This window comes from Motacilla alba, chromosome Z (genome assembly GCF_015832195.1).
Source record: "Motacilla alba alba isolate MOTALB_02 chromosome Z, Motacilla_alba_V1.0_pri, whole genome shotgun sequence".
Lineage (NCBI taxonomy): Eukaryota > Metazoa > Chordata > Aves > Passeriformes > Motacillidae > Motacilla > Motacilla alba.
The window spans coordinates 54191862-54219443 of NC_052046.1; the positions used below are offsets into that span (position 1 = coordinate 54191862).

Here is a 27582-nt window from a genome sequence, read left to right on the forward strand (position 1 = left end):
GTAAAGAATTTTAATTATAAACAATTTTTCCCCATCAGGACCTCTGTCACACGATCTTCCTAGAAATGAGTTGTGGGTTTTATTTTTTACTTGATATTTTTTCCCATTGTTTGTTAACAAAAAAAGAAAGGCTGCACTTTATTGTGACACTCCATTCTAAAAGAGCCACAGGTCTCTACAGTCACTGTGATTCCCCATCTGTGAAGTGACCTCAAACACTGAATATACTGTACCTCCTAAAACAGCAGCTGGTGTTAGAGACAACAGCTTGATATATGAAGAGCCTGGAACAAACAGATTTGCCTCCTGATCCTCTTCATCTTCATTCATGTCCATCTCTTCCAGTGAGTCAACTTCTGGTCGTGCCTGGAAGATTTTAAAAAAATTAAATGTCAGCACAAAAATCCCAAGTCCTCACTACCATTCATGATTCCAAGTGTCAAAAATACCAACTATATATGAAAAGTTCCCCATTTCATTATTTTCACTCCATTTCATAAATTGGAAGCCTAATGAATAAAAGCTTTTCTTCTACCTGACTGAAAGGCAACACTGGTTGGTAAAAATCGCAGGGTGTGTAAATACATATATTTTATCTTTTTCAAAATGAATCTTGACACAGCTGAACTAATATTCAAAAATCTTTACTTTTACCCTGATTCTTCTTCAGTTTAACCATATTTTATATTGGCACTTTAATATAAATAAAACATTTTTGTTAGACACTACTTTTACATATTAGTGTTTGGAATTTGAAAAACTGAAACATACTTACATTTCTTTCAATTAAAACATATTTACTCACCTTCTGTAAAGTACTGCACCAGTAATACGACTGTAAAGTAATTGCACTAGTAATACAGAACGATGAGCTACTGTAAAAGATTCAGTCTTGCAGCAGACTGACTATTTCCCTTATTCTATCCTGTGGTCTTCTATGTAAAACACGTTTTTCATTTGTAGGGTTTATGTTGAACTCTTCTCACTGATTTATATAAAGTATGTTTTTTAAAGTTGCCTTCCAGCCTTTTAATAACAACTAGTTACAACATAAAAATGGAGCCTATCATATAATAAAGCAGTAAATAAAACCTTTACTATAAAACTATAGGATTCACTATTCCATGAAGTACCAATGGACTACTGAGTACTGCCTAATCTCACATACAATGTAAAAAAAGAGTCACACAGATGACCCTATGCTCATCTCCTTGTACTCTTTCATTCTGTAAGGTTACTGAGTCACCTAACCAAAAGTTTCAGAGTTTAGCAGCCCTCTGCACACTTAAAAAGCCGTTTAATAAGTACCTCAACTCTTTTCTGACTGCCTTTACTGACAAAAAAGTAAAATCTTATGCTGAAAAAGTTCACAACAAAAATGGGAAAACCTTTCAGCTTAGTTCCAAAAATTGCAGCTACTTTTCAAACTGACTTGCCTGTCTTGCAAACAAAAGCCCTATTCATGAGTGTGACTGCAATGGAAGAAACAGCAATCACAAGAGTTGCTTAGGTGCCCAGACTCAAATGCAAGCCCTAATAGAAGGGCATAAAATGAAAATCAGCTGCCCACAAAAACAGCCGCTAATTTAATAACAAAATAAGAAAAACTACCTTCTGATTGCTTAGCCTTAAGTTTCATTTGTGCCTTTCCCTGCTTATAAGACTTAGGTATTCCAATCATACATGACATCATCTCATATACCAGCAGCAGCTTGTATTTCTTCAGGAGGCTCTCCTGAATTCCTGGCAGAGAAGGCACAAGGACTGGTTTCCCTTTCAAGAAGATTCAATCCATGTCAGATGGAAGTGTCAGATGTGCTTACTGTAACATATAACATGGTTACCTGTTCAGGAAGATGGAGAATTGTATGCTCTTCAGAGTCAAATGATGAGAGTGATTTATAGGCTGAAATGGCTACAAGGGCATCCTAGAAAATTAGGAAGAGAAAGAAAATCACAAACACAGCACATAGTATTGCTACCTACTGGAACCTCCACATGCAAAGGGCTTAACAAGTAACCACTGAATGCTGAAAAAGAGTTCAACAGTATTTTCCTGAGGCACACTCTCAATTGCAGTATTTTCCTAAAGCACACTCTCAATTGCTTACTTTTTATATACATAATGCAAAGTAGCAAGACCAATTATCTAGGCTTAGTAACAACCATTCTGAGCATTCTGCTTCAGGTAGAAATATCCAAGCTATGAGAATAATGTTGATAGCATATTGATGTTTTAGCTGTTGCTAAGAAGTGTTTACTCTAAATCAAAGACTTCTCAACTTCCTGTGCCAGTGTGCAGGTGCACAAGATGCTCAGAGGGAGCAGGGCCAAGACAGATGACCTGAACTGACCAAAGGGATATTCTATATCATAGAACTTTATGCCTAGTATATAAACTCTGGGAAGTTGGCCAGAATACCCATTACTGCTCAGGGATGGACTGGGCATCCCTCAGTGGGTGGTGAGCAATTGTATTGTGCAACACTTGTTTGTAATTGAGTTTTATTCCTCTTTGTCTTTTTTTATATCCCCTTTCTATTATTATTGTTACTGTTATTTTGTTATTATTACACAGCTACTTTATTTCACTTATGAACTTGTTCTTGTCTCATTCTATGGGGTTTACCTTTTTCCAGTTCTCCCCATCCCACCACAAGGAAGGGGAGTGAACAAGTGGCTGCACAGCACTTAGTTGTCATCTGGGATTAACCATGGGGCTGAAAAATTCACTGAAATAGGCTGACAAATTTTAGTCTTAAACTCAAATACACTACTTCCACTAGCACCATGATGATGATAGTCCAACATGCCCACTGCATTACAATACTCCACAAGTGAATTGAGTTAGCTGTCATAGCAGCACCTTTGTCAAGAATGCTTCACCATGTTAAAGCTGAAATTTTCCAGAGGAAGTCAAACTAGTTTCACAGAATCACAGAATATGCTGAGTTGGAAGGCACCCACAAGGATCATTGCATCCAACTCTTGGCCCTGTACAGGACATCCCCAAGAGTCACACCTTGTACCTGAGGGCATTTTCCAAACACTTCTTGAACTGCATCAGGCTTTGTGCAATGATCACTTCCCTGGGCAGCTGTTCCAGTGCCCAACCACCCTCTGGGGGAAGAACTTTTTCCTAAATCCATCCTAAACCTCTCTTGACACAGCTTCAGGCTGTTCCCTCAGGTCCTGTCACTGGTCACCAGAGAGCAGAGATTAGTGTCTGCCCCTCCTCTACGCCTTGTGAGGAAGTTGCAGACTACAGTGAGGTCTGTCCTCAGTCATCTCCGGGCTAAACAGACCAAGTGACCTCAGCCATTCCTCATATGGCTTCTCTTCAAGACCCTTTGCCATCTTTGTGGCCATTCTTTGGATGCTCTCTAACAACTTAATGTCTTTCTTATATTGTGGTGCCCAAAACTGCCTCCAGCACTTGAGGTGAGGACATAGTAGTGCAGAGTTTGTTTTTAATTCTCCTTGGAAATGGCAGAAGTTAGAACCTTCAGTTACCACCTCTTAGTGGTACTAAAGATACACCGTCTTGACAGAAAAGTACAAAACATAATATCCTGTTGCTGTCATCAGAAATTAATGTTTTCAATTATATCACTTACCTCATTCTGTGTATTGTTCCAAAGGAAGCTGATAACTTGAGCTTTGAATTTCTACAAAAGCAAAGGAAATATGCATTTTTCTTTGACCAAATAAATAGTTGAAATAGAGGCAGTTACCTGAAACAACTTATTGTCACATCAACATAGATTGAGCTAGGAAAGTGGAAGGAGTGCAGCTCTGAGCTCCAAACATATTCACATGTCCTCACATGTCCTCTGTGATTAACCATGGATTAACCTCACACTGGAATTTCCTATCTATCTCCCAGGACTTACTAATGCAAGTGAAAACCGTGAAATTGTATGAAACATGAATTTGACTAATCTGAACTAGGCAGTGGGCTTAGGTAAAAGTTATATACAAAGATACACTAAAAGAAAAACTCATCTTAGTCCATAAAAACATACCTCAAATTCATTTGTATTCACTGTTAATGAGGGAACCAGGGAAAACAATTCATTCAGTGCTTTTAAAATGAGTGGTCTTGTATCACAACTCAGCTTTGGGGACAGAGCATTCCATGTAGAACGGATGCAAACAACCTGCAAGCAAAGAGGGAGTCATCATTACTAACAGCTATCCCAACTTCACTTAAATACCATTTCTTTCCAGTCCTTGTCCTTGCTCTTCCTTCTTGAGAACAGGAATTAATATATGGTTCATAAAAAGTAAAAAAGCAAGCATGTTGAAAATTCACTTGTAGATCAACTGGCATAACACAGTAATACTGCACAGTACTTCACCAGGGAAAGCAACTACCAGTAGGAATAAATAACACACTGTAAGCAGTACACAGAGCTCTACATGTATCTTCATACCACATTAGTGCTCTACTTAACTTGGTCAAATTAGCTAAAAAGCAAGCTGTCTCTGGGACAATAGGATGAAAGCAGAGGAAGCCACCAAGGAATCTATTTTTGCTGGGAGCCCTACAAAACAAAATGCCTTTAATCTTTAAAAATAATAAAAGCAAAAAAAAATTGCAGAACAAATGCAAAACACAAAAGTTCATGAATCCAGAAACTATTGGAAACTGTCAAACTGCAATAAATACTGAACACTAATACCTAATACTGAAGGCATTTATGCTGTAACTAGAGCACAACATGATACATAATTGGTCTTCTGGGATATATAATTTCCTTCCTGGAAACAACATACATCTCACCAAGCTTCTTTTCACATTCAAAGATCTGCATGACAGCTCAACCAGCAGTCAGTACAACATTTTGCATTTCCAGGCACTGTAAAAGTCTGTAAGATGCTCAGTCAGTGGTACAGTTCTAGCTAAAGAATTACGCAGAAGCCATAAAAAGTAGTAGTCAAGTTTCTCAGGAATGTTGACTAGACAGCAATACTGGTACAGAAAGTTCCTCCTTTTTCCTTATGAGATGTGTTCAGTCGCCCAGGCTTTCTCTTGGTAACAAGCTGTGTATTTTCCTGAAAACCTAAGTAATTTTTATGGAGCATTTAATCAAACCTTAATGTTGCTACTTGTGGAGAACTTAACATTACAGAATTTTGCCACCATACCTAAAATAATTCTGTCTATAATTTATCTGTTGTTACTACTTGTTTTACAGATTTCAGGCTCCACTGCAACAAAAAGAGTACAAAATGGGGAAAAATACCACCAAATAAATAACAAAAAACCCCAACAAATAGAACCAAAAACCTCAAGAAACTATAATTCTGTTCACCCTACCACACCCACCCCACAGAACCACAATACATAGGAAAACCCCAAACCATGTATGCTTAGAACCAAAGTCTAGACAAAAATTTTAAAATAGCAATGGCAAAGCAAAGTATAATTTTCAGCCGTCTAAAGCGAAAAATTGCAAATCAAGACTTAAAAGTCTGAGCAAATGCCATGAAAATGTCTTTCTGGCATAAAAAATTACAACAAGGCAACAGAAAACAAAGACATTGAGAAATACAAATTGATCTACGTATTGAAATCAAATAAAAGTATGTTTACAAAGATATTCCACAAAGGCATTGAGAAAGGTAGTTTTAGTATTATTCTCCACTGAAAAAACAGACTGTTTTGTATCTCTGAATGCAGGTAATTGCCAAATTAAGCAGTCACTACAGCAAGTGCAAAACACATTTCAGGGTGCAGTTTAAAAAACCAAAGATGTATTTTGAGTTGAACCAATTTCAGGAACAGCAAACCCATGAATATGTTTCTATGGTAACAACCACTGATGGCTAGAAAGACCTCATCTGGTAATATTCCAAGGGAAAATGATACCTCTCTTTCCCTTATTTCAAAACAGATTGTAAGAATAAGAAAATTATTCTTATTGTAAGAATAAGAAAAAAGGTCTTCCAGGGTTCAGAAAGACAAACATATCTATTAACACTGGAAATTCCCTCCTCAACTACCTAGAAATGTTAAATTTGTAATGAGTTAGTTGTCTGGAGACAACATGTATTAATATGTAGAGAAAAGAAGTTGTGCATTTGTGGGATTTGATACTGTAATTTAGGAAGACTAACAAATCATTAGCTAGCCAAGCATGTTCAATTTCATTCTTTCCCATCTTAACACACATATTCTCCAACTTAATCTAAGAGGTGAAAAATGCCTTAAAAAATAGCCAGCATCGTAAAAGAAGTTTCAGATTTGGCTTAAGACTGTACAATTCCTTCTCAGATGGTATCTTCTAGACTTGCAGCTGTCCTACAGAAAACTCCTACCAAATGACGTACTGTAAACTTATGGAACAGGGGGACAGGAACAGTGGGAAACTGGTACTTTACCCACCATAAAAACCCACAGTAAATAAAGAAAGGTTATAAAAGCAGTAATAATCCTGACATGGTGTCTTCCTGGGAGGAATGGGCAACTGTGATAAATATCTTGTAACAAAATTTATCTGCTAGTCATGAATACCCAAGGAAAAGCCCAATGATTCCATAGACACTGTTCAGCTCCACAAAGCTGTCCTCTGAAAATGCAAAATACTCTAGAAAACTAGCAAGATAAGAGAACTTTACAACACCAGTATGCCAATTACTTTCTGAAAATAAAGGAAAGGTGCTATGCAGAAAACATGTGTTTAGAGATCTAGACATGCTAGTGTAATACTTTGGTACAAGTTCTTAAGTCTGTTTTCATATTTTGTTGTGTGGGGTTTTTTCATTCTGGTTTGTTCAAATTAACATATTGTCATCTGGAGACATTAACAATCACACAGCACTTTTCGTGCAACACATTTTGATTTACCTTTATGTTTTCTTGTATTTTCAAAATTGATTTTAAAATAGCAAGCTTCCCATTCCACAAAACACTGAATGCTAGATGGAAAAAACCTAAAAGCTAAATTTTACAGGTGCTGAGGAGAGACAAAGCACATCTGCTTCAGGTAACCTATGGCCCTAAAAGGGTGGGAAATCTTAGGAGAAAAATAGAGAAGAAAAACATTTCAATGTTCATAGTGCTCAATAAACACTACGTTTAGAAATTTTATTCTTGAATCCTTCTTGGCTTGCATACTGTACTTGATACATGAAATCAATTAGATGCGAGGATAGCTTCAAATGAAGTACACTAGCTTCTGTTTAAATTGCTGGGGGGAAAAAAAATTACAAGCCGAAAAGGAGGAAATGTGATCTGGCAAGAACTGTGTGATTTTTTTCCATTTTTGATATGCAAGTCACTGTGCGTTATTCATTAATGACCTTATGTTACACCTACCAAAAAAAAAGAGGAGGGTGGAAGCAGCTAGCTCTTCTTGCAAGTCCTGCAAAAGCTAAGTTACACTCTTAACACTATTCATGTAGGATGCACTTTGAATGAAGTCACTATCTTTACATAAAACAATTACTGCAGTCAGCAAAATGGATAACTATTCTTACACAAGTCAACCAAAAAAGAAATCAATGTTATAGCACATTTTGTTATCACATTACTTTAACAAAGGAGTCTTTCTGAGACTCTCAGAACTCAACTCTAACAAAGCCATGTGGTGTACATGGTTCCATCACCAACCAAGTCAACACTATACGCATGAAAACAATGTATTATTCTGGTTCAGAAGCTGACTGAAAGTTTGGTGCTCTCTAAAAACTTACATCTACGCAGCTGCAAGTGGAAAAGCTCAGAGACTACATCCCTTTCCCTTAAGTCAGCAGCAGAGACAGAAAACACCAAAACAAAACCAACGTCTATGATTATGTCTTTTCTGCACTGCAAACTACAGTCTAAACAATAAATAAGAGACAGATTAAATTACTTAACCCAAATGGTTACTCAGCTCGCCAAACCACAAGAGAATTCCCTGTTAAAGTTTCAGAATAGCTAGGTGGTAGATTAGGTCTCCCAGAACATTACATTGTAGTTGGGGAAATAAGGCAAATAGAATTTAGACAGGAAAGATTGGTAACATCCACAAAGGCTATCCATCCCTCCTTCCTTTCTTTCTTCCCTCTTTTCTTCCATCTTGAGTAGTCTTAGCCTACCAGTCCTCAACAGTGGTACAGTATACATCTGTTCTCAAATGAGGCTATTATAGTAGGATGTGAAATTTATCATATATCTAACCCTACTTCTTTGCAAGGCAAAGTCTAAATATAATCCAGCCTCGGAAAACACTGATTCAATACCAAGGCCCCATTCGAAGAATATATGTGACCTTAAGAAGAGTCAAACTTCACACCAAAGGCAAAGAAAAAATTACCCTGAATAAACTGTTTCTTAACAGCCATTGTATGATGATTTTTAATTATATTGAATACAAATATCTATGGATGATTCACTACATTGTTCTTGAACTGCTCAGTGATTTCAAATAATGTGGCAATGGCTGGCATTACTGCAGCAAACACTGCAGTGGAAGTGTAGTAGTTTGCCAGAGAATGGGTAAACAAATATTCCTGCAGGATACAATTAGTTCACTACTCTGATGGCCTTTATAGTACAGTTTGTCAGTAGCAGATTCACAGCATGTCTGTGCCTGCATCACAACACCAGGATATCACCGTCTGGGAAGTGGACACGAAGAGCTTAGAGATATTGTAGCCTCACTATTTGGGTTCAAAGGGACCTTAGAGATATTGTAGCCTCACTATTTGGGTTCAAAGGGACCTCAGGATATTTCCAGCCCAGCCTCCTGCTCAAAGCAGGGTTACAATGAGATCTGATCCAGTTGCTTAGAGTTGTGTCCAAAAGGAATGGGAAACAGCACAATCTCCATGGACAGCTTGTCCCAAAGCTTACTTGCCCTCTTCATCAGTAAGCAATGAATGCATTATGGTAAACCTCCCAGCTGCTAGTGATTTCACTCCCTATCTGGTACACTCTATGAACAAGACACAGCAGGGCAGGCCAGTAAGAAGATACAAAAATCACATTATTTAAGCACCTTTCAGCCAATCAAAAAAATGTACCAACCAGACTTCCTTTTCAAACCTCAAGGAAAGGTGCACAGAATGATGTCTTTGCAATAAACTGCAAAGCTGATTTAAAATTTCAGCTCACACGCTGAAGGGCTGATCTGCCGTGGTAGGAGGTCACAGTACAATTTCCCAGGAACTATTAACTTATGTTGGAAGAGAGGAATTAAATTTGTCAGAAGAAAAAGAAACTCTGCAGCAACTCAATGTACTCTTAAAAAAGAGCCAACCAGGAAAGAAGTTCATGAACCATAAGCAAAACTTGAAACACAAGGACAAGCCAATTTAATCTTACCTCAGCCTCACAAAGTGCCCGTAGACCCTGTAATACTATGGCAGCAGGTGAAGCTTGATCAGGTTTTGTGCATTCATTTAATACCTGGGAAATTGCAGCCAACATGTCTGCTCCATGCTGGTATGGTCTAAAGGAAAAAAAAAAGAAAATAGAAGGCAATATTCACATATACACACAAGTTATAATTTATACACGAAAATTTAGTAACTGCTGCTTTTGTTTAAGTGACAACTAAAACTGCCTAGAACTGGGGGTTCATAAACACATGCACAAAAAAAAAAAGACCATACAAGGAGGATATGACAGAGTGCTCTAGGCTGAGCGACATGGGGAATTAAATCAGCAGCCATCAAATTCCAAATAAAAGATCAAGAAGGTTTTGTCTAAGCATGTTGTGTTCGCTAAAAGATTACATCATTCAAGAAGGGACAGAGAATGAAAGTCCAAATGCATCATTTTATAATTCTTTGTTGCAGTCTCCTGCTAGTAGCCCTACTGTATATTGGCGGAGATTCTGGCACCAAATGTTTTCTGTCCTTTTTACATCAGATAGCTATGTTTTCCCTTTTCTTTTTTTTTCCTGCTGCAATGCCACTTGTCTTTCTTTCAGTGACTGTATGGGCTGCTTTAGCTTTCCAGTCTTTTAACTATCCATTCAGATTTATTGGGTTGTGGGTGGCAAGGTGTTCAACAGTTCCTCATACTATCTCTGTAAGAGATTCTGGTAAATGGTATCTGGTAGGTGATTTATATGCATGACAAATTGTGACATCTATTTGATCACACTTTCTTCAAAAAATTTCTAAATGCATGAAGAATGTGCATACACCTGAACTTCAGCTATATCACTTAACTGGCAAAAAGAATACTACGGGTGTATTGAGATTTCTCTTTTTTCACTCCAAAAAACTTATTGAAAAACACTGTCTGGCAAAGTGGAAGAAGGTTTAAGAGGTAAAGGAAAAGGTATTTTCTTTAGGAACTTGTTTTTAGTTGATACTTAAAAGTTATTTGAATCTTCTCAGCTGTTAGTATCTGCCCTTCAAGAAAGGAAGTGAAAACTGGAACTCAAGATAGGTGACAAACAGAAAAGATAATATGGTGCACATAAAACCAGGCAGTAAATACAAATGCACTTAAAAATACTCTTTACAGGAACTCTAAATTATTATCAAGTACTGATATTCATGGATTGTTAGAGCTGGAAAGGTTCAATGTATTATGCAGTTAGACCTGCACAACAGTGTTCTGTGGTACTATACCTGAAAAAAGACCAAAAATGTACATGTGACAAAACATGGTTTTCAGAAAAAAAATTCTATCTTTCTTTGAATAGATCAAAAGAGAGACAATTAGTTCTTTTTTCTATTTTTCATTACTCCCTTGTTCTAATCTGGAAGTGTTATGCCTGAAGTTTCTACCCTAGACCAATATAAGATGCATCTTTTGTTCCAGGATGAAGATCATTTCACTTTAACAGTACTTATATGTGTGCTCTATTAGTCATAATAGAAAACCCCAAACTTAGTAGCTGCTCAGATTAGCAATGGCTGAGTTAGTGTCTCAACTAGAGAAATATTACTCACAATTAACGTAACAGAATAAGTAAAATAATGATGCAGCTTTTCTGAAAACAACTCCTTTCCCTTACCAAGATGTAAGATAGGTAACACTTGCACTTACCTCAGCCTACATATATCTCTTATACAAGCAGCTTTAGCAATCAGCTTTTCCCATTGAGCATCTTTGTCAACAGACACAGAGGACATATCAGACATTGCCAAGAACTTCTGAAGTTCTGGATAAATTCGATCCTAGAAAAGATTTCATTTCAAATAATCACCACATCTTTAGAAGCACAACTGGATTTTCAATTGGTAGCATTTCTACAGGACTTCTGCACACCACTTTGATTTTTATTATTGCATACCATATTTTGCTTTTTTTCACTATTTGTCTCTAATGCTACAATGAGTTCAAACTGGCTTTTGCAGACCAGGTCTCTATTGCATCTTTAAAAAAAAATCAGAAGCAAATTCTTGTGCTGATTTTGTCTGGCATAGAGTTAATTCTCTTCACAATGGCTGGTAAGGGGTTGTGTTTTGGATTTGTGCTGAACAAGGCTTTGATAATACAGAAATGTTTTTGTTATTGCTGAGCAAGGCTTACACACAGCCAAGGCCTCTTCTGCTTTTCATGCTGGGAAGGAAGTTGGGGATGCTAGCGAGGCTGGGAGGAGACACCTCCAGGATGGGTGACCCAAACTGATCAGAGGGATATTCCAGACCATATGACATCATGCTCAGGATATAAAGAGGAGAGAAGGAGGAGGAAGGAAGAGACATTTGGATTGATGACATTTGTCTTCCCAAGCCACCATTACATGTGATCTCTCTCCTGGAGATGGCTGAACACCTGTCTGCCAATGCAAAGCAGTGAATTAATTCCTTGTTTGTTTTGCTTGTGTGCACAGCTTTTGCTTTCCCTATTAAACTGTCTATCTCAACCCACCAGTTTTCTTTCTTTCACCCTTCTGATTTTTCTCCCCAGTCTTACTGGTGGATGGGGATGTGAGTGAGTGGCTGTGTGATACCTGGTTGCTGGCTGGGGTTAAACCACAACACTAAGATCTTATTCTTACTGCATATACAGAAAGCCATCCTTCAAACTTTTTTCTTCTAATTGCAGTTTGAGATGTCATGAAATGAAAATAAAGTTTCACAAAAGTCATACTATTTAAATATTATACTAGAAGATCAGTATAGACACCATTAGCACCATTTACTTCATAGTGCTGATAACGACATACTAGTAGAAGCAATGTTCCACAATTATTTTCTTCCTTGGTTAACGGTAATGAAGTTTTTCAACTGGACTTATAGTGACACTACAAGAAGTTTCTAACCTGTCTTTCCCATAACGATGTCATCAGCCGTGAGGCAATTGCTCTGAGCTTAGCTGTGCTCCCCAGCATGTGTATGGCACGTAGAATCTGAGTTACACAAACCTGAAAGAAATTTTTAACCAAATGGTTTTGTATTTTATATGTCCAAGGACAAAGAGTAACCTACAAATCCTTATTTTACAACCAAGTACAACCATCCAACTGCAATATCAGAAATAAATTGAAAGTTACTTTCCAAAAAACTTTAGCAAATAACAAGTCCAAGAACATCCCCTCATGACATATATAATGACCATATGGTGTAGACAGTAAAGCCGCAATGTATGTTTAACTTTAAAACAAATATCATAGCCCATCCAAAATATTACAGAGTAATGCAAAAGCTTAAAAATCAGTTAAGCAAGATATACATTGCTCAGTCTAAATAGTTTTTATAAATTCAAGACCTTTTATTGATACAGTTTTCATTTTACTAAAAATCTTTCATTCTGACCTTATGTACACCAAGTGTAGGCAAAGTATACAATATCTCCCTGTAAAGTGCAGGCTCCAAAGGTCTTCCCAATTTGAATATCAGAACCGGGATCAGATTTGGGACCTAAAATAGAGCAAATACAGGAAATAAATTGGAATTTGCCAAATTTGCCAACACGACACCTTAGAAAAGACAATGAACTTGTCCCAACATATTAGAAAATCATACCTTTTATGTATTTTTTTTCTGCCTACATATATGAGAAACCTGTCACATAATACAATATAATTTATTGCATTCTTACTATATGGTACAAAATTTCCAGAGAGCTGCTGCTGAAGTTACAATAAACTAAAGGAGACTCACATATCTCCATTCCCTTTTTAATCATATTTTCTGTATTTTCACACAAGCAGGTGTTACATTTTTTTTCTTGTATCTTCTTATCTTTCTTCTTATATCTTCTTATCACTGTGTGATTAAATTTGATCTTAAATTAAATCTACTCATTAAGCCATTTTTTATGGCTACTTAAAACACAAACACACAGAAACACACAAATATATATGCTATTTATATATTTGTGTATATATATATGAATGGTTTATACAGGTACTGGTTAAAAAGCAATGGAAAATTCTGCTACAACATCTGTTTCAACATATATTCTTATATGAGCAGATGATAACATTTTTCACTGTAAAAAGATCTGTCTCAGTCCACAGGAAGAATAATAATTAATAATTCAAGCGCTCTGGGATTTTGCATACTTGGGTCTATTCTGGTTCCAAGTCAGAAACCAAAAAAAAGTATTGGTTGTTCTACAAGTCATCATTATCTTTACAGTTCAGCAATGTGAACTGGTGCTTCCACAAACTTAAACTGTGTTCTGTAATCTGCATTTACCATCTAATGAATTAACTATAATGCATTACTTTTTGCCATTTTCCAAATAGGATTTGCATTCTTAAATAGAATAAATCCCTTTATAAACCAAAAATATTCCAGGTTTTTGTGGAATTGACTAGTCTTCCTCTTTTTCTATTTCTCAAAGTTGTTGTCTACCTTCTGTAGAATCAGTCATGACCCTATGACCTACCTAGAAAGAGGACTGGCTTTAAAAAAAAATTTAAAGCACAATCATTTAAATGAGGCTGAGAATTTAGGGCAGTATTCATTTGAACAGATTTTCATACCCAAACTGAATGCATCGTCCCACTGGCAACCTCCCTTCCCTTTCTTTCAAACTACTGGATTTAAGAAAAGTTGAGCAGTTTTACAGCTTCTGTTGTGTCCTGATTTTGGCTAGGCTTGAACTAAATTTCTTCACAGTACCGTGTTGGCAATGATTTGTCAACAAAACAGTGTTGAAAACACTGATGTTCCCTGCTGGCATTATATTCTTAAAATGGAAAAGGGCATGCAGGAAGTAAGTTATACCACTTCTCCAATGATTTGATTAATGTAAATCTGGTCCCAGGTAAGAACTGATTCATGTAAATTCTGGTAAGAATTGATTCATGTAAATTCTGGTCCCAGGTAAAATTCAGCAATAAGATTAAATGTTAATGTCTGCATTAACATTAAAACACAGAAAAGTGAAACTTGCACTCAAAACATGAGATTTAATTTGCTGCCCAACCTTTTCTTCCCACTCACTAACTGTAATGATTTGTTCAAGCTAATCTCTGCAGTTGTATTTTCCTGCTTTATTCATGCTAAAGAGACAACAGCACTGCCTGAGAGAATATTATGTACTTAAGTATACAGGAAGAAAACTAAAGTTACCTTCCGGATTAAAGAGAACTCAAAATAAGACTTGAGTGCCGAAGGCTCAACATACTTCAAGCAAGAACCTGTTTTGGTTAAATCAAGCCTTAGGTAACGGGAAGGTTGCACAGAAACCAAATAATACAGGTAGACAAAAAGTCTCCTTGAATATAGGAAACCTGATAGAAGAAAGCAGTTTTCTTTCTGGGCACCTGTTGTACCTTGAGTGTCAAGAAAAAAATATATCACCTGATTTACTGTTACCTAAATCTTTGAATGATACAAGGTAAACTGCAGGGTGATGAGTAAGCAGTGGGTATTAGCTATCTTTGGCGCAGAGGTAATCATTAACCCTAACACAGCAACCTGCATCACCATGTTAAGTTTCAAAGTTCTCAGGGAGGTCACACATGCTCCTCCACTGATTCACTGATACATAAGCTTTTCATACAACTGTTAACATGTTAATAGGGAAGAAATGTCTTCTAATGAAATTATTCAAAAAGTTTCATATGCAGCAGACTAACTGGAAGGCTCTCAACTCAGAGGGTAAGAGGATTTTGTCAGTTCTTTAAATCATATCCATCCCTTACAAATGCTGTGCTGGGCAAATAGGCTATATAAGACAGCAGCAGAGATGACAGATATGTTATTATAATGATCAACATCCTTACCTAAATTGCTTACTTCCCGATTCTTCCCATATTTCCCCTTCTTCTTGCCAGAGGCAGGTTCTTGGGCAACTCAGTTTCATCTTAAGCTAGTTCTCTAGTCAATAGACTACTTCCTTAATTTTTTTCAGTTGTAGCTACACTGGACTACACATCAGCAGTGAGATCAAATGATATTTAAAAAAATGATATTAATAATCCTTAGTTATAATAAGAAACCCTCTAAAACCCCCTAAAGTCATTCTGCTTAAGCCCAGACTTCATCAGCTGTGATGGAATCTCATTTCAAGTCCTGTGTCTACATTAATTACCTTATGAAGTTTATGAAATTTACTCTACAGTAAAGATATATTAAATCAAGTTCTACAATTGCTTTTACACTACCATCTAGTAAACAGATCCTAATTTTGATCTACAAAATTCTCAGGAAATGTTTATGCGTGTGCTACTGTAAAGACAGTTAGAAAATTCTTTAAAAGTATTATCTTTTACAGTCTGTTTGTTTTGTTCTGTATATTTCAATATTAAGATTAGGAAAAACACCAAAATGTTCCAGTACAGCAAAGCTGGTCCTCTCCCCATCTCCCGCCTATAATGGAAAAACAACGCAGAGATTAATTTCAATATTAAATTTATGCTACATCTTCACAAGGGCGTAACAGCTCCACAAGGCTGATATGACAATTCACTAGCACCCAGTAGGCAGGAACCAGCTTCAGAATGAGAGGCATGCTGCCTGTCAACACTGGTACCAGCGGATGCAGAAATTAGGTCAAGACTGCCATTAGGGATCTGAAGAAGGGTTTTGACATCATGTTTTTTGGTTTTAAAACTAATCTGCATCACAAAGATAATGCTGGTATTTCTCAACAATTTTCCCTTTTAAAATTAAACATGTGAGACAAAATTATATTATTTAATAAATATACCTGAGAAGCATTCTCTGCTATTTGGCGGCATGACTTCTTTTTTCTGAGCTACGGAACAACTGTTCTTTTTCAAAAAGCACAAGCTAAGGGAGAATAGCAGGTTCCCTTTCTGGGCTGAATATTGTCAGATCAACCATCAACCTAGTTGTCCAGTAGGCAAGACAGGGAAATGAGAAGATTTCTGAAAGCATACAGTACTTTGGCATTTCTTGCTTCAATGAACAAGATAAAACTACTGGGCAGTTTAGGCAAATGAAGGAACAAGTTTTTCAGGTAAGTGCATAAATGTAGCTAAGCTTCTCTTTATAAAACTATAAAATAAATTTCTCTCAAAAATGAGAAGCACTTTTTAGAAAACACAAGCTAGGTTTTCAAGAGTTTCATGTACTTTAGCAGGATCCTAACCAGTAAGTTACAATCATGAAGAATCTGTCCACAGGCTCGGACTATGACATAATTCTTCTCCTACTGCTACTCGCTAAAGTTTGCATAATTAATCTAACAAAAAAAGCATCAGGCACCACCTGAACAAGACAAATTTTATTCAATATCTTCTTAAACATGCTTTCCACATGAATAAAAATGTATTTTACATTTTTGGGTATTAATGCAATCCCAAACCCCAAAGAACAGAAAATAATGCATCTTCAGATGAACTTCCCAGAAGGTGTCATTTACCACTAAAACAGCTCTTTCGAGCAGTTGAAAGACCATAAAGAATGCATGTCCTCTATAGACTCATAATCCTCAAATAACAGTCACAGATTTTGTGGTATATCCACCAGTGACCTCAGTCAGATGATTTAATTTCTTCTCCTTGCAGCACAGCAAGGATTTCACAGAGAGTAATAACTTCTGCACAAGACAATTCATCCAATTAGAAAGACCAGTTAAGTCCTTCATGTGTCTCTGCAGCCTGTGCAAAGAATTTTACTTCAGAAAGCCTAACAGCCCACGTACTACTCTTTATTCCTCAGCCTTTAGAAAATTCTTCTGGGCTTTCTTCCATAGTGAAAATCCAGAACCACTACTCCAAAATTATTTAGCTGAAACCATTACCTTGCATCATAAAAAGGCTTTTACTCAGTGGGGAAAGAAGAGATACATGTAGAGAAACATTCTGTAGCCTCCCTTCATGGAGAGGGTAAGGGGAAAAAAAAAACCAAAACAAAAATAGAGCATAACCAGAACAATATCTGCAAGATCAATTATGGTACAGTAATTAAACCCAGTGATGTTTTTTAACTGCTCCATCAGTTTAGATAATAGACTCCTTATAAAAATAACAACTCGGTGTGAAAACAGGAGCTACTATTTCACTGTTAGTGAAATCTGTGAAGAGCTGGAATAAACATGAAAGCAATCTCTCTTTCTGACTCTGTTTTGTTTTGAAACATAATTCTTCAACTAGATTTTGCATGGGAATCACCTGTGGCTTTTCAATTCAGTATCCACAGCTACAAAGTAATGGAATTTCACTAGCAGTAGAATTCTGTGACTGTCTAGATCACTAAAAACCAAACAACCAACAACAAAAAACCCCATCACACAATTATTTTTATGCTATGACTTCAACCATGACGTCTCAGCATTTTTATATACTCTGCTGAAGTACAGGTAATTCACAGTGGCTCCAAAGTAAACACTTCTTAATTTTACCTTTATTCATTTAACTTCTGCAACATTAAGTGCTGAAGTACTAGCTAGTAAACTTCCAGCCCACATTTACTTTGATTTGGACATGATTCAAAGAGTTCAGAATATACCTGTTACAAATATCTGGCTTTAAACTGACTGTTGAAGTGCCGCTAACACCAAAGGAACAGATTCAAGCTAATATAGATGTGACTGTCTAAAAATAAGATTGGGCTTAACAACTACTTTTGGTTTTCTTCTTTCCATACCTGTCCTCTGACTTCCTTCTTCTTCAGAAGAGCCTTCTAACTACTATGCTGCACATCACCTTCCACAGCAACCTTCAGAAAATACCCTAAGGAAGGAACTGAAGATTCAAAATGTCTAACAAGTTTGTTATGATGAGTTTTACACTTTCTTAACTTACATTCCAACCATTTACTCCTACCATATTTTATAAAGCATCATTTATTTCTGTGGAACTGAATAAAACACAGAACCAAATACAATTTCTGAAGTATAACTCTGCCATCAGTGCGTTAGTGTTAGCTGCCATCACACTGCTGACTGAGTTTATTAAAGTAATCAGTTATATCCTCCATGCAGGAGCTTCAATGCTTTCTCTCCCTGTACTGTTATTGCAAGAGAAAGATGAGACAAGTATACAGTAATTCTTCTGCCTTAGACAGAGCAATGAACCTGCAAGAAACAATGTGATAATCTTTCAGAGCAATGCTACTCTGTAATAATCTCTGTGGAGCCATTAAGCAAACTCAGAACTAAAATAACTTGTCAGAGACAAGACAGATGCCAGGTGATGCCAAGTTCAAATGAGCCAGACAAGTTGAAGTTTCAAAGCATTAAAATCTTTTGGAGTAAAATACATCATTTAAAATCTAGAAATGCATTAAATGTTGCTAACTGGAGAATATGGTGTCCTTGGTTGCACTTAACTGAGGACTAGGAAGAGAAACATCACCCCAATAAAGCACACTATTTTTCCCATACCAAATTTTCAAATACTACTCAGCAGAACATCTGCTATATTATCAGTTATAATGATTGCTTTAAGTGATACTACTACAAAGATGCCTGATTACATTACATATTTTACAGGAAAGTACTGTAAAGCCCACAGTAATTTTAAAAACTAAAAGCTCTCCATATACACGCCTTATCAGCTGACAAAATGTGAGACAGTAAGAAAGTATCAAATCAGGTTGAGTTCTGCATTTTTGCAGTAGTTTCTAATTCACATGGACTTCTGCTGATTGCTAGGGAAAAAAAAAAACATATTAAGAAATCTGAACTTCATCTTCTCATTGCCTTGGACACAAGCCATGCTTCCCAGTGCCAGGGAGGACTTTTTCATGAAGGTCCTTAGTTCTAAGGAAGGTTTCTTAATTCTAAGGTAGTCTGACCACAATAGTTAGTTCAAGAGGATATGTCCATTAATCTTACTTACTGTAATGGTGAACAAAACCTTTGGCTTAAAATAAAAATAAACAAAGCAGAAAAACCCACTAACATAATGCTAAACATGAATAGGTTCAGGTTAAATCACTCTCCCTATATCTGTCTAAAGCTTCTGTAATTCTGCTGACTAGCTCTTCGATTTATCTCTAAACCTGTTCATTTAAAGTCAGTGGAGCTATTTTAGATTAATCCAATGAAATTCACAACAGTCATTCCCTACAGTCAGGCTACAGGCCCTTCTGCTCAGGTCCTATATTACTTCAGTGGTATTTTTTCAGCAAGTTACTGCTTTTCTTGTATGACTGTTAAACTGCATTCTGAACAACCATATAAAATAGTTAATAAACAAAGCATTATTCCTCCCTTTCCTGTAATATGCCACTGATCTATCATCCAACTCAAAGACCCAATGCAACAAAACAGGTTAGAGATAGTCCACAAAACCCAAAACCCACTCCCAGAGCATCTGGAGCTAATTTTTATACAACTAACTAGGCACAAGAAGAAATCTGCCTTACTTTCAGCAGCTTGGATCAGAAGACAAAGAAAGGTTCCCACAACAGGGCAATAGTATGTCTTACCTACCTTTTTCCTAGAGAATTATTAATTTACAAGGACTGGGACCTGGATCCCTAGTTACAAACAATTTAGTGGACATGTCAAACTACTCATAGTTGAGTTGAAGTGTACCACTCCTAATAGTTTTGAAAGCTGACTTACAGAAACATTTTCAAGAAAAAAGTAAGTTAAAGAAGAGATATCCAGGTGGTTCTACATCAGTTCAGCTTTGCTTTTACACAGAAGTGCAATTCATTTTGCTTACTCCTAACCTTTGAGCACAGCTAGGTCATTTCTACTTAAGTGAGAAACTGAAGTTCTAATAATTACTTTGAAAAAAGTAGGTCAACAAAGGATCTCTAAGTTTCCTTAAGCTTAGTGTCAGTGTCTTCCCTCAAAAACCTGTCTCAGTTACATGAGGAAATGTATCTGGAAGACTCATTTCTGACTCCTGGCTTAGGACCACATTGTCATAGTCAGATCAGAGTTTTCATTACCTCTAAATTTTACATTCTTTCACTTTTGATTGATTAACTCTGCACCCTTCCTCTCATCAAGAGGTCTAAATGGCTTGTAGGAGGTTAAAAAGTGTTATTTTCTGGAAAAATCATTCTATTTCTAACCTGTCTGCTTCTTAAAGGATTTTGTTTTTTGATGGAAATAAGATTTTTATGCTACCAGATTTCCAACATGTACTTAAATAACACAGTCAAAATTGTAACTTTTTAAAACTTTTGTGTTCTAGAACACACAAACTCTTTGAAGAAAGTGATTTTAAAAATCCCAAAGAAAATAAAGCCTGTCTTTATGGCATAAATTAAAGCTGAATCAACACTTCTCTCTTGCCTATTTTACAAATAAGTTATGTACAATGTCTGTACAATGCCCTCTACATTGCTGTTTCCAGATATTCCCCCTTCATCTTTCCTCAGATTATGGAGGTAAATTGAGATGTACAATTCTAGCTTGAATTCAGTACTGAAGCAGACAAAAACTATGCACAGATTTCTAAAAAGCAAGAAAAAAGGTGTCAGAAGAAACTTGGCAGTCTTCCAGTAACCACAAAAGAACATAGAGAATAATTCATAAGTTCACCAGAAGTTAGAAATTATTGATAGCCCCTTTTCAGCTTCCTCACGTTATATTTTCATGTTTTCTGGATAGTATCAATAAATAAACCAGTCTCCTTCTTAAGTATAAACAACCACAAAATACTCCAAAACGGAGACATAATGCTTATTTTGCTCTAAGTGACACGCAAAAGAGAGCAAGCTGAGAGTATAGGTATGCGCACGTCTGTGCAGGATGAGGGGCAGTCTTCTTCAGCAACTGCAGTGTTGAGATGCCAACAGCTGGTGAGACTGGGATCCAGAGGGCATGTTCTCAACACACTGACCACCTATGCACTGTTGCTGGAGAGATCCATACTGTACCTACTGGGGATGCAGCCTTGCCACTCATTGGACCTAGCATCATGAAGCTGTGGCAGACTTGCCCCTCTCAGGCTGCAAAACCCAACCCAACTCCTGAAAAAAATCCCCAACCACTAAAAATAAATCTTTACCTGAGAACAATCAGCCTTGGCTATTTCTGTTGTAGCCTGAAGTACACCATGAAGATTGTCTCCTTTTTCTTGGATCAATAGATAAGCCAACAAAAGAAAAACATGGGCAGGTACTTGAGTGCTAACAGGTAGCAGTGACTTCACTGAAGACAGCCACTTAGTAACTGCAGACTTCTCTTTCATGAGCTCCATGATCTTCCAGGTTGTATACAATGAACTGTAAGAGCTGGTTATGGGGCAAAGGAGTTTGCAGGGCACCTGAGAACAAGTGAAACAAATCAAAGTCTCAAACAAATAGGATACCATGAAAGAACAATCATAACATCCAAAACATTTTTATGGTCCCAATGCAGTAAGTATAAATAATACACTGCAATACATTTTTTCAAAATCTTTTATATGACTTCTTGCACTACAGATGTTTGAATGGGTTAATAATTCCCTGCTCAGAAGTTCCCAATCTCGTCTAGGCTCCCTTTCCTATTAAAAGCTAGACTAGGTGATCTTGCAGCCTGGGCTGTTCTGTGATTCTATTAAAATATACCATAACTTAAAAATGTTTGCTCTTATATACACTCGCTCAAAGCTTCTTCACTGAGGACATAGCCTTTGCTTTCTTTTTACCATCTTTTTTCTTGTTTATTTCCAACATGAAGCAAGTCTAAGGATAATTCAATCAAGATTTTATTCTCTTAGCATTGATTTGACCCTACAACACAAATTGACAAACTGACTGTTATCATGGGACCATTAAAGAGAGTCTACATTTTTTAATCTTTTAGTTGAGACCCAAAGGCTATCGGCATAATTATTTCAAACAATGATCAGGCAAAATGATTCTCTCCCCATTTGCATTGAGAACCATTAATTACCAAAGATCTGCAAAGCTACTTGCTATGAACTCGGCAAGAATTAGTGAGATACAGGTGAAGAAACTGTTAGGGAATTCTCAGCAAACACAACTGTTTTCCGTTGTAACATGGCTAATAGAAAAAGTCAGTAATCAAAAATTATTTAAGTCTTTAACAGAAAAATTTTCACATGCTTTTCTGAAGCAAAGAGAATACCACAATTAGTACAACCAAGTCCTGTTACAGGAAGCCAGTGTAACACAATGCACTGTAATCTTGTTGTACAGTAACACAGTAGTCTTATGACAGGACACTAAAATGATTTCTAAAACACAACAGAAAACAAAATGTGTGTGAGTGACACAGAGCATAGAGGACTGATATATGACAAAGATATTTCACTGAAACAAACCTCCACTGGCATCTGTACAGGCTGGCACCCAGAAAGTCCCATTAGAAGGAAATGAACTGTAACCACTGTCATCCCACTGTCTATTCTTTCAGAGCAGACTATGAAGTGTAAGGTTTTGTAAACTTAATAAAAGGTTTTTTTCTATTAGGAGCACAAATGGGTTTGCCTTTTCAGATTTGAAGAAATAGAAGATGAAGTATGTGGAGGATTCCAGGTCAAGGAGAACTGGCATTATATCTTGCTCCAACTTGTCACATCACACCCTCTCTACACAAAAGAGGGGTGTAAAGCATTAAGGGAGCTTAGCTACCCCACTGCTAGACACATCTTGACCAATGAGATTTGTTGTCACCTGTTCTCTGAACAGTGCGGATAAATGAATAGATGGCAGAGAAGTGGAATGTAAGTAAATAACTAAAACCCAAGAAAACACAACAGAACATATAAGAAGATTCAGATTAATGTGACAAAGTTTGTTAATTGACACTTAGGTGCTCTGTAACTCTCTTCAGCCAAGGTAGAAAGAATGGTACACAACAGTCACATACAGCAGTAAGGAAAAAAGAGATGCAGAGAATAAAGTCTGAAAGAAACAGAGTAAATATAAGTAACCTTGGTTTCTGCTAAGTGCTGTTACTTGCTTATTAATACAGGTGAATTCTTCAATCTATATGGTTTTTTAAGGTAAAAAAATCTCATTTCCTAAATAAAACCAATATCCAGCAAAGAAACAAAACTTCAGTTCACCACTGCTCTGGTTTTATGGACTATACATATTTTCAAGCATTGCCATGGAATGTATCACACAAAGAATTTCACACATGCAGAGTCTTTCCCAAGCAGCTAGGCTTCACACAGAAAAAGTTTTAAATGCCTCCCCGACCCGCCCCCAAAAAAGGAAAGAAACTTTATCAATTTACCGATTCCTGTTTATCCTTCACACCTTTCTCCTTTAATATTCCCAAAAGATTTGCAGCCAGCTGCTGCCTAGTAGTTCCAGAAACATCCCCTGATAGGCAGTCTCCAACTGTTGTAGAAGATAAGATCTGTAGCACAGGCATCACCAAAGCAAGGGCTGTGGTTGAGATGTCCCAGGTTTCTGAACATGAAAGGAGCTTGTAGGCTATTTAAGAGAAGATGAGGAAAAACTAAGGTCAAGGAGGAAAAAAAGGAATGAACATTGGTACCTTTAGGCATGACACAGGCATTTGTAGGAAACACTCAATTTGAGCAAAGTAAAGTAATTTACTGTATGTGCATATAAAGAGTAAAAGATTTTTTTGCCATTTTTCATTTAGAGAACCACACATTTCTCTGTGTGTTGTTTATAGCAAAGTACATGATGGCAGCAAAAAATACAAAAATGAAATGTAGCACAGGCCTTTGTTTTTACTGGAATAACTACACTAATCAAAACTGCTAAGTCAAAAGCATGGCTAAACATTGCCAAGATTGTCACACCTGCTCTCAATACCTGTAATAAGAAACCACTCAGGAGGCATGAACATCAGCTAAGAATACCCGGTTGCCTCAAAAATGAAACCAATAAGCTCCAAGACAGCAGGAAACTTAAAATACAGTAACATCAATGGAATAAGTCAGTGTAGTAGGAAAAACTATTTTTACTACCATTACTTATAAAATTCAGGAAAAATTCTGCTTATAAAGACACCTCATTTCACCATCCAATCCAACTCCAGGGGAATGCTGTTCTTATTTCATAAATATGAAGAAGCAAAGACACAGTTTTAAGAGTGTGGATTCCTCTTTCTCAAGAAGAGCTTTACCTAGACTCAAGATAGACTTTTGCTGACTTTCTGGAGTTTGCAGCAGTAGAAGTGCTAGCCCAATTATATACTGGTCCACTGGAAATACCTACGAGGCAAAAAGACAAAAGTTCCAAGTCTCTTCTGTTTCTCAGTGACAGTAAACAGAACAAACAGGAAACTACCAAAACTTTGTAAGATTATCTTCTGAATCATAATAAGTGGACATGCTGTTGCAGAGCAATGAGGAATATAACTGTGTGGAAATAGAATTTTAACTAAGGAATTAGAACATTTAGTTACTTTGTCCAAACTGTTGTAACTTGCTTTAAACAAATTTTCATACTAAAATATTGATATATACAGAACCAGTTAAGTTTTTACCTTCTGAAAAAAGGGAAAAAAATTAGAAACTTTTGAAATCAACACTGGTCGCCTTCAGGTGAATGTCATGTATTAGTGTCCCTACTTCCTTAAACACGACAATCTTTACATTTCATGAAACTATTTTACATTTTTACCATACACTCTTACCTCTTTTAGGAGCTCAAAGTTGTCCTCTATTAGGGAGATCAAAGATGAGCATTCTCCTGTAGCATTTAAGCACACTTCACAGAAGCATAACAGCTGCAGACTAAGCTGCGATAACTGAACTTCCCAAAACAAAGGATAGCGTAGTAGGCTGAGAAACAGCTCTTGCAGGAAAAACAAGGCTTCTGTAACTTGCAGTAAGTCTTTAAACTGCAGAAAAGTGGTTAAAACAAAACAAAGACAAAACACATGATGATTTAGTTGCCCTTCCCTACCTATGCAGAACTTAAAATTAATTCAATTAGTTCTGCTATGTTTCTACTGCATATAATACCAAATCTTTGAAGAAACATCTGTATAAACTAATGCCAGGAATCCCATATTCAACTTCCCTGAAAAAAAACAACTTATGAACTGCTATATGATATTTTCAAGTAAAATGAGAAACATGTGAAATAATTAAAATATTTCTTAGTAGCTGATGAGAAAAATCCCAAAAGCAACAGCAATTAACAATTAACTCAGCTCTTGGGGTATCCATAACAACACAAAAAAGTGAGTGGGGATTTCATTAAGCAGGTAAATATTCTTATAGTGGAAACATGTGGCTGTACAATACTTTCTTCATAAAATAATCAGGATTTTAAAATTTGTCTTGAAAGAGAAAGGCAGTGGTATTACTCGATTCTAGAGCACCATGTAATCTAACTACCACAAAAACTAAAAGCTGAAGTGTGAGACCCAAAGGCAGTATCTCCAGTATCTCAGTAGCTCAGTAGCTCTGAATGCTTGCTAAAGAGGTTTCAAGAAGCAGATTGTCTCCAGAAAGTCCCCATGCCTTGCATGACAGTGTTTTCTGTTCTTCAAAATTCTGCTTCCAGACAAACACACTGTTCCAGTCCAAACTCTGGAGCCAGCATTAAGCATAGCACCCTGATTATTATTCCCTTTTTGTTCTATGAATAATCTGCTCTAAGCAGAAATCTCCCTGAATTGATCAGCAGAAAAGTCTACAAGTGAAGAGCTGTACTTCTGACAGCTTGGTTGACACTGTCAGACAAAATGACAGGGAAATATTCCAGCATTTATATTACACAGAGGATTAAATCAAGCTATGCTGAATTGAAAGTATAAGAACAACTTGAGGTTCAGAGAAAGAAGAAGAAGGAATTGACAGGTTACAAAACAGTCCATCAAACAGGCTTCTTGAAGGAAGTACCTTCCATTGTGGAAGTTGTATCTCAGGCAAGACAAAAATATTCAAGTATTATTAATACAAGTTTGAAAACATGATTTCTGTTTAAAAAAAGAGAACTGATTTATTGTTTAAAAAAAGAAATGCCAACATGTATGAAGGAAAGAAAGGTTCATAACTAATTTTCTAAGTTTCATTCAGTGCCATTTCTATGGCTAAGTTTGAAGCTTGGTCATACATTTAAGACACAATGTTATACTGAAGCTAGGGTAAAATTGAGACAAAATCAGAAATCTCTCTGTGACTAGAAAAGGTCAGTATGTACCCATCATCATAAGGAATAGACCTGAACCAAGATAAACATTTATAACAGAAGCTGTATGTTTTCCAAAAAATTGTGAAAAGTAGTTGTGAGTACAAAGAAGACTTTTCTAGTAAAATGCCATAGCAGAAAGATGCTACTAAATATCCTTATTAGAAGCCTACTTAGCTTTACATTATTCATATTAATGAACTCTCTCTCCATAGCAAAAGGACAAAGCACCTCATGTTTGGCCGAATACACCTGAAGCTTTGTCCTAGTATCAAAAGAAGAAAGAAAAGATAGGTACAAAAAAGCTTAACTAGTATCACAGTAAAGAATGAGGAAAAGCAGGGCTTTTAAGTTTAACCAACATCAATAGGCCTGTAACCAAAGGGGACTGTAAGATTAAATCCCTAGCTCCTATCATGTATCACTGTGCAACTTAAAAAAACATTCAAAACCTTCAGCACATTCCAGAACGACTAAATTTTGTATTCACACCCACTAATCACTCTGTTATAAAGAGTGAGAAAGGAATATCTAAAGTACTTAGATCATGTTTCTCATATAGTTTGTTTAATTTTAATATTATCCACTTCAAGTTAAAACTGTATGGGTTTGACAAGTATCTTGCCATTTAAGAAAATTTTCTCATGACTGTCTTTCTAAGTTTACTGTATGTTTACTGAGGCAACTAAACAGAAGTAATTACAGTAAACGTGTTTCAATTCCTATCTTAACAGGTGTATCAGATTCGAACAAATAAAGTCTTATCTTCTACCAGAAAGAGACGGTTTGTTAGATTTATATATTACCAACAAATTGCATCTACAGAAAATGGAGAAAAATTCTGTATTTGCAGACTTGAAAAACAACAATAATAATAGCATTGCTATTCTTGATAATATCTGTTTGTAAAAGGTAGGGTCAGGCAACAACTGTACCTGCAAGTGTGGAATCAAATCACACAGAAGTCGAAGAATCTCACATTCCAGCATGGAGGGTGTTTCTTTGTGCTTTGGCCCATGAGGCTGCAGTAAGATCTTAAGTAAACCCATTCGCAGTTCAGCATATTCCCGTAACTGGGATGGTTCACAATACAGGTATCTTAGAAATGAAGCCATTATGCCAACACACGAACCCTCTGCCCTGCAGTTCAAGAAATAAGTTTGCCATGAATGCTTTCTACTGAAAGTGTAACTACAAGGAAACCCAAGTAATGTG

At 36.5% G+C, this 27582-nt stretch overlaps 1 protein-coding gene across 7 annotated transcripts in view; it reads right to left on the bottom strand.

Moving 5' to 3' along the window:
- The window catches only part of FOCAD (focadhesin), an 89023-nt gene that overhangs the window by 39292 nt on the left and 22149 nt on the right, over positions 1–27582 (bottom strand). For all 7 annotated transcript variants that reach the window (XM_038123655.1, XM_038123649.1, XM_038123650.1 and 4 more), the window contains 13 exons: positions 27303–27507; positions 24863–25069; positions 24350–24437; positions 23483–23685; positions 21300–21557; positions 12715–12819; positions 12222–12323; positions 11000–11130; positions 9317–9443; positions 4026–4160; positions 3618–3668; positions 1845–1928; positions 234–366 (listed from right to left, as the gene is read on the bottom strand). In XM_038123655.1, coding sequence (XP_037979583.1) covers positions 234–366; positions 1845–1928; positions 3618–3668; positions 4026–4160; positions 9317–9443; positions 11000–11130; positions 12222–12323; positions 12715–12819; positions 21300–21557; positions 23483–23685; positions 24350–24437; positions 24863–25069; positions 27303–27507 — 1829 coding nt within the window. The remainder of the gene's footprint in view (positions 1–233; positions 367–1844; positions 1929–3617; positions 3669–4025; positions 4161–9316; positions 9444–10999; positions 11131–12221; positions 12324–12714; positions 12820–21299; positions 21558–23482; positions 23686–24349; positions 24438–24862; positions 25070–27302; positions 27508–27582) is intronic.